General features: G+C 28.8%; 2 protein-coding genes across 2 annotated transcripts; both read right to left on the reverse strand.

Moving 5' to 3' along the window:
- Positions 1-1,013: 1,013 nt before the first annotated feature.
- LOC112788952 (BURP domain-containing protein BNM2A) lies at positions 1,014-3,472 on the reverse strand. Its single transcript, XM_025830642.3, has 2 exons — positions 3,265-3,472; positions 1,014-2,055 (listed from the first exon to the last, which is right to left on the reverse strand). Exons 1-2 carry the CDS (start codon positions 3,316-3,318, stop codon positions 1,207-1,209), a joined length of 903 nt encoding a protein of 300 aa, XP_025686427.1. The 5' UTR covers positions 3,319-3,472; the 3' UTR covers positions 1,014-1,206.
- A 1,364-nt stretch (positions 3,473-4,836) lies between these two features.
- LOC112769346 (BURP domain-containing protein 6) lies at positions 4,837-7,414 on the reverse strand. Its single transcript, XM_025813841.2, has 2 exons — positions 7,326-7,414; positions 4,837-6,269 (listed from the first exon to the last, which is right to left on the reverse strand). The coding sequence occupies exons 1-2, from the start codon at positions 7,377-7,379 to the stop codon at positions 5,064-5,066; spliced, it is 1,260 nt and encodes a 419-aa protein (XP_025669626.1). The 5' UTR covers positions 7,380-7,414; the 3' UTR covers positions 4,837-5,063.
- Between the last annotated feature and the right edge of the window lie 4,512 nt (positions 7,415-11,926).

Here is an 11,926-nt window from a genome sequence, read left to right on the forward strand (position 1 = left end):
GATAAATTCCTTCGACACCTATAAAAATACACGTGTCATTCCATCACAAAGTTAAATCCAGACATAAACTCAAAGCGACAATCTCTGGAGTGCCAGTAGATGTATAGGTCGCTAGCTGTGATTAGCCCTATAAGTAAGTAAATAATTAAAGAGTGTAACTAAACTATATTAAATACACCCTTCATTTGTACTTAGGTCTAGAGGTTACATCGACATTGCATTATAATTATGTTGAAATATTATGATGTTAAACATATAAATAAATCAAAACAATATTATTATAGAGAAAGTTTAGGACTACCACTTTTATTAAAATTTGGTGAACATTTAATCATCAAAAGAAAAGTGAGTAATCTCACATCATTGAATGTAATCTCACACCATTAAAAACACTAATAATAACTAATTGATAGCTACCAATCACAAATTTATTACCCCTAACACTCCTCATTATTATATCCATTAATATTCATGTGATTATTTGTTTTGTGATAAATAGTTGAGAATGATATTAAATATTTCTCTAATAAAAATATTAAGGCCGACCACTAAGAATTTTTTATCCATTTTAACGAGGCCAGTTGTTTGGGCCAGGACCACTTAAGAAAGAAAAGTCAATAAACCCAATTCAATTCCCTAATATCTTGGTGTCTTACAAAAAAGCCATATCCAAACTTCAAGCCTCTAAAATATCCATACAGTCACAGAAAAATAGATAAAAAAGAATTAAAAATAATCATTAATTAATATCTTAATTAATTTGATTCAGCAGTAAGCAGCTTTTAACATAAAGTACCTTTCAAATGGAATCTATCGTTCTGTAATCCTAAGATTTTGTGGAACTTAATAGTGCAGAACTTATCTCCATTAATATTTTTACGTAGCACGCAACATTCTTTTAATAACGACACTTATTTTTTATTTTCTACACCGTACACTGATCTTCTATTGATTTAACCTTTTTTAACAATTAGAAATAATTATAGTTTATTTAAATAGACATACAAGATAAGTTAAACACCAACCACCTAGCCAGCTGCATAATCTTGAAATTTATACATAAAACACAAGGCATTCAAACAAAGATGAAGTCTGATCTACAACAGGAACATGATCATGAGTTGGCTACAGAAGTCTTCTATCTTGACCCTTTATTGCATATTGCATACATACTTACTTCCTAAGCAACACAGAACTTTGTCCTTCTCACATGGTGGTGGCTGTGGGTTGGGGAACCCACATAAGATTCTTCAGAGGGAAGAAGTGACAGAGTGGAGCCTCCCCAGGCATGAATCCAAGTTGCTTAAATATAACGTGATTTGGGTTAAATTCTGATGTGTCTAAATGGCAGACACCAAGAGCTTCAACTTTGTCTCCATTCTCACCAACTAACAAGACCTTGAATATCCTGGTGTTTGTAGCTATGAAGTGGCAATAGTAAACAGCATAAGGGTAAGGAAGAGGATGGCAAGCCACCCATTTAGGAGCATAGATATCTTCTGATACTTTCAAAATGGTGTAATTCTGCAGAGGAGCCCCTGAAGGTGGACTAGTTGTGTAAATGTTGTGCTTTTCCTCTGATCCAAGGATGTTGTTGACAAATTCTAGCATGGAGTCTAAAGAGTTAGCACAAATCCTAGTCTCTTGTGTGAGCATTCCTGCTTCACATAGTTCAAGTGTGTCTCTCATGAACTTGGCTTGTGGAGAATCTTGAGAGATTGAGAAGAGTTGAAGAACAGTTGGAAGTTGTGAGGTTGAGAAAGGAATGGAGTCAGCTTCTTTCTTTGATAGGAAGTGAGGAACCTCTTCGACAGGAAATTGGAGAGTCATAATGTTCCCTACAAAGAGATCATCCATGGCGAAATATCCTACCTTGAATGCCTCAGTGTGGTCTACATTAGTTGAAGAAGAGGAAAAATCTTTGTCAGAACCATGGGCATTGGTTTTGTACCCTATAAGGTAGTTAGGTCTATTGAGATTTCCATGGTGTGAATTCATTTCTGTATGACCTTGCAACTCTGCTTTTAGATCTCTGCAACCAATGTTGACCCCATTCTGTTTTGCAATTAAAGGACAAGGAATTCATATTCAACACAAACTTGCAAAAATAATTGTCTTAAGTATTGGGATTCTAGACAGAAATAAACAAATAATCGTCTAGAAATAATTCTAGACAAATTAATTTAACCGAAAAATAGTGAATCAAATCTTGAACTGGTTTAAATTAATATTATTTTTTATAGAAAATGACTACAATACTCTATTATAGAAAATGACTAAAATACTTCTATTATATATATTAATTTTAAAAATCTTAAATTTTAGTCATTTATTTTTCTATCGTAGGGTTAGGATTTAGAATTTTTAAAATTAATATATATATATATATATAAGAGTATTTTAATCATTTTTTATAATAAGTGTATTGTAGTTTTTTTATAAAAAAAAATAATATTAATTTAGACCGGTTCAAGATTTGATTAACCATTTTTTTAGTTAAATCAATTTGTCTAACCTAATTTTGACAAAAATAACATGTGTAATCAATTATATATGTTAAATTTTAATTACTGAAAAACATATTTAAAAAAAATGTTTTAGAGATCTTTATCTGAGTGGCTCCCAATATTTTATTATATTCTCTCATTATTACCATAAATGAAGAAGAATATAAAATTGATTATTTCATTGTTGAAATATGTATTAAACTTATTTTCTTCAATATACCGAATTGTTCACATTATTTTTTTTGCTATTATATAGAATATGAAATTTATTCTATGTAAATTTTATACTCCATTAATATATATTAAAGATATGCATAGAAAAATATGTATGTGCTGCACAGCCTGCACTTATTTATTCAATATCAAACTGATCACATTTTTATTATTATTATTAAATAGGATATAAAACTCTCACTATTCTATATAAAATTTATACCGCCACTAAATAATTAATGTGTGAATAATTATCTAAATGAACAGATATGATTAAATGATGATATAAAATAATTTATACTACCAGTAGATTAAAATTAAATTTTATATCTATATAAAAGTTATGGGGCCTGAGTTATGCATGCCGAAAAGATATATAAAAAAAAGGTATAATAAGTCACTAATAATTATCGAAAAAAAAAACAAGTAACTAATTAATATATGCTAGATAGGGATATATAGTTCTACTAGGACATAATGCATGGAAATTGGCCCAATAAAGCAATATAATACTGAGATCAGTGTATGTGCATAAATGAATTACCATTAAGAAGAAGAGGAGAAAAGGAAGAAACCAAAGACCAAGTTTGGCAGCCATCGTTTCAACTATATATATGTTGGAAAAAGATTTTTGAGCACTCACTAGTGAAGTAACTAGCTAGTAAGGATGAGTTCCACTTGAAGAGAACTACTCTTTTTATAGGCATTAGGGAGGTTTCCTCCACTTCACATATTGAATAGGATAATAATATTCAGGCTGCACAAAAACTTGGTGATTGTGGTAATTTAGTATCTTAATTAATAGAGCTAGCTTGTTAGACTAGATAATTAACCACTAATGAATGACCTAATTAAGTTTGCAGTTTAATAAGGTTATCATACTCAAGTTTATTGATCGATAAGCATCAATGCTAAATTTTATGTGATACAAAACGTAATAAGTTGTGATGTGCACGCTAACACAAGAAAAATATAATTCAAGTATCATTTTCAGGAGTTTTTTGAATTTTGAGATCAATTCCTTTCTGTACTTAATTAGCTAACCTATAAATAAATATTCAAGGAATTTACATTTATAATTATTTGAATTTTTGGGATAGTTAATAGATATGGTTTTAATGAAAAGAGAAGCAAAAATACTATATGTATATTATAAGAGATATATCTATTTTACGTTGTCTCTTTATATCGGCTTAAATTTTTGAGATAAATGGTTTCATGACATGTTATCAGAATTTTAATTTTATGTTTAAAAGATTTAGAGTTCAATTTTTAGTAAATTTTAAAAATAAAAAATTTAATGATGATAAATTCATTCACATATAAATTCAATGACTATAATTAATACATTATTTATATACTATTTATTAAATACATCTAATTTTAATCATTTACATTAATTTAATAATTATTATTAAATTACTCTTCCACCTTAATTCATGCCCCATAACAATAATAAAAAAGTCTCGTGACTCACAAATTCAACTCAACACAATACATAAATTCAATTACAATTTTAGTTTTTATTATCTTATCTTTAGTTGTTCTTATGTTATCTTTATTTGCTTTTATCTTTCATAGAACAATACTCTGTATATATTTAGTTTTACCCTCATAGTTTACAACATACTTTAATACAATTCAATCAATCAACAATCAATAAAAATTCTTTTCTTTACATTTCCTATTCTTTCACAAATTTATCAATTATAAATATATTATCATATAAAAATTTTATTCTCATAAGATACCTTCTCAATATATATATGTGGTTATTGCTTGAATTTTAATCACTTACAATTATGTTTGATTCTGAGTCATCACAATCATGATTACTCATTCAAATGATCGCAATAGTTTGAGTAAATTACTGTTTTGATTTTCGGACTACATTCAAATTTTATTTTTAGTTTTTAAAATATTTCATATTTATAGCATATATCTTATTTTGTAACAATAAAATCGTAATTATAATGGTTATAATGATAATTCCAATAATTTGGGAGTAAAATTAGTTAAAGACCATAATAATATAGAAAAAATTTTTAAAATGAAAATATTAATTTTAATCAAAAAATAAAATAAAATATTTAAAATAAAAATAAACCATTTTAAATTAAGAACAATATTAACCTTTTTCCATATTAGGATTGCAGCTATCTGCTGCATAATCTTAAAAAATTCATACATAAAACACAAGGACAGAAACAAAGATGAAGTCTACAAGACTACAACAGCAAAATAATCATGAGTTAGTTACTGAGAGTCTGAGACTTTCCATCATTGACCTTTTATTGCATAGATGATACTCGCTCACTAAGCAACAACAGAACTCTGTTCTTTTCACATGGTGGTTGTTGAGGGTTGGGGAACCCACATAAGATGCTTCACAGGGAAGAAGTGGCACACTGGAGCCTCCCCAGGCATGAACCCAAGCTGCTTAAACAGAATGTGATTTGGGCTCCAATCAGATGTGTCCAAGTGGCACACGCCAAGAGCTTCAACTTTGTCTCCATTCTCACCATCTAACAAGACCTTGAACACCCTGGTCCCTGTTGATATGAAGTGGCAATAGTAAACACCATATGGGTATGGCAGAGGATGACAAGCCACCCATTTAGGAGCATAGATATCTTGTGATATTTTCAAAATGGTGTATTTTTGCAGAGGAGCCCCTGAGGATGGAGTAGTTGTGTGAATGTTGTGCTTTTCCTCTGATCCAATGATGTTGTGGACGAATTCCAGCATGGACTCTAAAGAGTTAGCACAAATCTTAGTCTCCCCTGTGATGGTTCCTGCTTCACATTGTTCAATAGTGCCTCTCATGGACTTGGCTTGTGCAGAATCTTCGGAGATTGAGAAGAGTTGAAGAACACTTGGAAGTTGTGAGGTTGAGAAAGGAATGGAGTCGGCTTCTTTCTTTGATAGGAAGTGAGAAAAGTCTTCGACAGGAAATTGGAGGGTCATAATGTTCCCCACGTATAGATCATCCATGGCGAAGAATCCAACCTTGAATGCCTCAGTGTGGTCTACATTAGAAGATTGTGTTTCCTTGGAACGAGGGCCATAGCTTGTCACATAAGGCTTAGCTGAATCCTGAGCTGTGGCAGACTTTGTTTTTATTTCTTTGTTGGAACCACTAGGTTCATCACCATATTGAGTGATGTACAGTGTATTTGAATCTTTTTTGGGATCAACGTCTCTACCATATTGAGTGATATATGGTGCATTTGAATTTCTTTTGGAACCGACGTCATCACCATATTGAGTAATGTATGGTGCATTTGAATCTCCTTTGAAATTAGTATTACCACTATATTGAGTGATGTATGGCTGTTTGGCATCACAGGGAGTAGTTGTGTACCCAGTAATATAAGCTTTATAACCTGTAAGGTAGTTAAGTTTATTGACATCATGAACACTTGAAGTTGCATAGCTAGTTATGTAAGGTTCATTGGGCTTTTCATGGTTGATATATGATTGTGAATTTGTATCTGTATCATCTTGCAACTCTACCTTCAGATCTCTGCCACTGATGCCATGCCTATTCTGTTATGCAATTAAACAACAAAGGATTCATAAGCGACACAAACTTTGAAATTCGGTATGCTTGTCTTGAAGTACGCTACGAATCTAGAGAGTAAGAAATAAGACATATATTCAAATGAAAGCATCTTCTTATGAATATATTTGTGTTAAAAATGTGATCTTTTTGTTTAGTTACATTTATAAAAAATATATATTTTTATAATATATAAAAATCAAATTTTATAATTCATCATATAATAATAAAAATAATATGTATAGTTTGTTTATTCCCAAAATTTTTGTACAAAAATTTTTTATTTATTTATTTTTATGAATTTTGATTTTCAGATATTTATCCAATTTTTATTGGGCACAGCTAGCAATTAATTGCTAATTTCATTGGAGTTTAATTTTCGGTGGATAAAACAAACTATACACATTATTTTTTATTTTTTATTATAAACAGATATCCTTCGCTTTATATATAGGTGAATATTATAATGAAAATTTTACTATTGTCTTCATATGAAAATGTTTCTTTTTTACCATTAGATGATGAAATGTATAGTTTGATTTTGATGTGTTATAAAAATGTTTTTTTTTTAAAGTGTGGCTAAACAAACAAAATACACTTTTAACACAAGAATCTTTATAAAAAGATGTTTTTAGCATCTTCATTTAATTGCCTTATATTAATTCTCATAAGACAAAATTACTAAAAAAATGTTTATTTTTTAAAATATTTATTATATTCCTTCATTAATAAGATAACAGAAGAATGCACAGAAATATGTACAGAAACTTATTTAATTTTATTCGACACTAAATCATTCACATTATTTTTTTACTATTAAATAGAATATGGAATTCATTCTATTTAAATTCTGCATCCACCAATATATATTAAAGATACTAAATCAATATATATAAAAAAATTAAAAAATGTAAAAAAATGTAACTATTAATAATGTATATTTGCGTTAATTTACTAAATAGTGATATATTTCTAGATACTAGGACATGCATAATGGAAATTGACCCCAATAATATGATATAACGCAAGATTAAATGAATTACCATTAAGAAGAAAAGGAGTAAAGGAAGAACCCAAAGAGTAAGCTTAGTAACCATCTTTTCTACTATGTTGGAAAAAGCTTCTTCACTAATATCACTTGTGAAGTGAGAATGAGTTCCACTTAAAGAGAACTACTCTTTTTATAGGCACTAGGGAGACTTGGCTTCTTCCACATAACATATTGAATAGGATAATATTATCACATTGCACAAAACTTGGTGATTGTGTTACTTAATTAACACTCGTTTGAAAAGTTTTAAAAATAATTTTTTTAGTTTTTAACTTATAAAAAATAGTAGTATTAATATTTGGTATATTTTTTAAAATTAAATTATAATTTTTTAAAAAGTTATTTAAGTGTTCAATTCCGCTACGTTACCAACAGCATTTTTACTAATTTCTGCCAACTCTTATTTATAATGGTATTTAATGGAAGTATCTTTATGGATGTGTCTAATAAAAATGTCTTTTCCATGGCGGTGTCTAATAGAAATGTCTTTATAAATGTATTTTTTGGATGTGTCTTTTTATACATGTGTTTAAAATATAATAATTAATTATTGTTGACAATAAATTAGCAGATACTATATTGATACTTTATGCTTTTCTTTAAGTGTTTATGAAAAAATTAAAAAAATGACTTCTCTCATAATAAAAAATTTGTTATCTCATTTTTTTTAAAATAAACACTTTTAGATCTAAAAAATTAAATACAAAATAATTTATTATAAGCTATTTTTAATATAAGTATTTATTATTTAAACTATTTTAAAAAAAATTAATTAAACTTTTTACTCAAACTCAATCTAAGTAGAAGTTACTTATTAGACAAGATAATTAACCATTAAAGAATGACCTAGTTATTAAGTTTGCAGTTTAAGAAGGTTATCATATTTAAGTCTATCGATGAGCAATTAATGATGAGCATCAATGCAAATTTATGTGATATAAAACATAATCAGTTGTGTAGTGCACAGAAACATGTAATTCAAGTGTCACTTTTCAGGAGTTACTTAATTTGGAGATCAATTCCTTTCTGCACTATATAAGATCAGAGTAATAATGTCGATGAATTAACTAACTAAATTAAATAGATGAAAATAGAGTAAATCTCCGTAGTGGTATCTGAGATTGACGCCGTGCACTAAAATCGTTCTTAAAATTTTAATTGTATCAATTACGTCTTTGAGATTGAAAAAATTGTACCATAGTAGTCCCTGACCCATTTTTCGTTAACGATGCGCTGACGTGGCTTGATGACGTAGACCTTTGATGACACGTGTCACCTCATGGTTTAGCCACGTATAATGGTATGATGACGTGTCGGTCAACGACATGCCGCATACTGACGTGGATGGATATGCCATGTGTCACAATGCTATTTTGCCACTTGTCAGATTATGCCACGTGTCGCGATACTATATATTCATGTGTCATCCACTATGTCATCGTTGCATGTGCACTAAATTGGTCCCCTTACTTTGCATCAAATGATTCATTTTGGTTCCTAAAATTTAACGTCGTGCACCAAATTAGTCCTTTCATAAGTTTTTTCTCATTTTTTTTATAAATTTAAAATTCTCATTATATATTTGAATACACTAATTTTAGTTTTATCTTTTCACAAGTTATTTAAATACAAGTGTTTTTATAAAATATTATTAAAATATTAGTTTTAATTATATAATTTTTCTACAATATTTTATTAAAAGAATTATGTGACATATTGATATTGATTTAATAAAGAGTGTAAGTTAAATTAAGAATATAATAATATTCCTTAATACAATTTTTTAATATTTAACATTTTAATAAATATTTTAGGAATACTTGATAAGGCACTTATTAACTAATATAAATTCATTATTCCCATCCATTTTAAGAATGTCCGATTTCTCATATAATTAACTTCTCATTAAATTAACAAGATAGATTTATACTGTCGATTATAATAATTCATTTTATCTAGAATAAAACCCAAAATAGCCCTTGACAATTACCTCGAAAGACAACGAGACCCTTAACAAAAATAAAACCCAACCCGGCCCTGACAATTACCTCGAAAGGACAGCGAGACCCCTGTGCCAAAAAAAAATCTAGGTTGTTTTTTTTTTTGCACAGGGGCTAATCAGTCTCCAAAAAAATATCAGGGGCCAGATTGAGTATTTTTTTTATCTTGGGGGCCTCGTTGTCCTTTCGAGGTAATTGTCAAGGGCCGGATGGGGTATTCACTCTTTTATATATAACTTAGTTAGGCGGCTTTTTCATATATTACACTATTAATCAATATAAGTACTTATTGTAACAATGACTTGAACAATATTAAAACAGATACAAATAAACACAATAGGCAATAATAAAATTTTGGTTTTAGTTAACATGTACTCTAATGATACAAGTTAACATTATTAATTAACAAATTTATTATAAAATATGTATAATAAAAAATATAATTAAAATTAGTGTATACAAAAATATTGAGAATTTTAAATTTATAAAAAAATGATAAAAAAATTAATGAAGGGACTAATTTGGTGCACGATATTCAATTTCAGGGACTAAAATGAGTCATTTGATGCAAAGTAAGGGACCAATTTGGTGCACATGTAACGATGACATAGTGAATGATACGTGGACAAATAGCATTGTGACATGTGGCATAATCTGACACGTGGAAAAATAGCACAGTGACACGTGACATACCCATCCATGTCAGCATGCCACGTGTCATTGACCAACACGTCATCATACCGTTACACGTGGCCAAACTATGAGGTGACACGTGTCACCAAAGGTCCACATTATCAAGTCACGTCAGCGCATTGTTAACGAAAAACGGGTAAGAGACTACTATGGTGCAATTTTTCCAATCTCAAGAACGTAATTAGTGCAATTGAATCTCAAGGACAATTTTGGTGCACAACGTCAATCTCGAAGATTACTATAAGAATTTACTGCTTGGAAAGACGAATACCCAGCAAAGAAAAGATTGAGATTCTTGTCTTCTTTCTCTTATTTTATTCGATTTTTGCCAAATATTTTATTTAATTATTATATATTTTATGTGTATCCTTGTGTAGCTAAGTTTTTAAATTAGTGGGTGATCAAATAAAATATTTATTCATATAAAATTACAATTAATTATTATTATTATTATTATTATTATTATTATTATTATTATTATTATTATTAATTTAAGTAAATATTATATTTGTCAATTTTGATCTTTGTAAAAGCTTAATAATATTTATATTTTATTTTATTATTTTTTTACATGTATATGAGTTTAATTTTAATATAAATTTTTTTGTATAATTATCTAATTAATTAAATTCATGCATTTATATGCCTTTTTAAGTAATGAATGTGAAAATTAATTATTTTTATTAATATAATAATATATGATTAGTTATCTATAAATCATTTACACTAAAAAGAATAGAAGAGATATGAGATTATGTGAGAAAGGATAAAAAATTTGTGTAAAATAAATGTTGATTTATATACAGAGATATAACAAAGAGTAAATAAAAAATGTGAGAATAAATTAGAATTTAACTCAATTTATACTTATTAAAAATAATATATTAACATTGAAAGGATATAATAACTTATATAAAATTAAAGAATAAAAAATATAAAAAATAATATTCAAAAAATCCAATTAACATTGAAAGTATAGAGTAATTTATATAAAATTAAAACACAAATAAAATTGATATATTACGTATAAATACAATTCAAAAATGTGGATATAGTCGAACCGCTATCTGCCCCTGCCCTTACTCAAAAGAATCGACACAATACGTTCCAGTTGTTCCAAAGAAATGCACATCGAGATCCAAAAAAAAAATTAAAAAAGCTCTTTGGAAATGGAAAGAATTTTTAACAGATCTTTTCGTAAAGTAATAAAAAAACTATATTAATTGCATGGCAATTCTAAAGAAACGCATCTCAAGATAAAAAAAAATTTAAAAAAGAAACTCTTTGGAAAAGGAAAGATTTTTTGCTCTTCCAAAGAGACACACCTCAATTTCCAAAAAAAATTTCAAAAAACTCTTTTTCAAAGGAAAGATTTTTGCCCAGATCTTTTCGTAGGGCAATAAAAAATTATATTAGTTGCATCTGGTTTTATATGCGACAAAAAAGTATCTCTAAAACTTAAAGGTAAATTATATTGCACCACTATAAGACCGACTACGCTTTATGGTACGGAGTGTTGGACAGCTAAAGGGGAGCACGAACATAAGCTGAGTGTGGCAAAGATGAAGATGTTGAGATGGATAAAATAAGGACCGAAGATATAAGAGAGAGAGTTGGAGTAGCACCCATTGTGGAAACGATGGTTGAATCGCGTCTCAGATAGTTTGGACATGTGAGAAGAAGACAGATAGAACATCCAGTCAGGAGGGTAGATGAGATGGAATATGGACAAGGGAAGAAAGGCAGAGGAAGACCTAAGAAGACCATCTATGAGGTGGTCAAACGAGATTTACATATAAACGGTCTCTTTGTAGACATGATACATGACAGAGCACAATGACGTCGTTTGATTCATGTAGCCGACCCCACTTAGTGGGACAAGACTTTGTTGTTGTTGCAT

The sequence above is a fragment of the Arachis hypogaea genome, chromosome 3 (assembly GCF_003086295.3).
Source record: "Arachis hypogaea cultivar Tifrunner chromosome 3, arahy.Tifrunner.gnm2.J5K5, whole genome shotgun sequence".
Classification (NCBI taxonomy): Eukaryota; Viridiplantae; Streptophyta; class Magnoliopsida; order Fabales; family Fabaceae; genus Arachis; species Arachis hypogaea.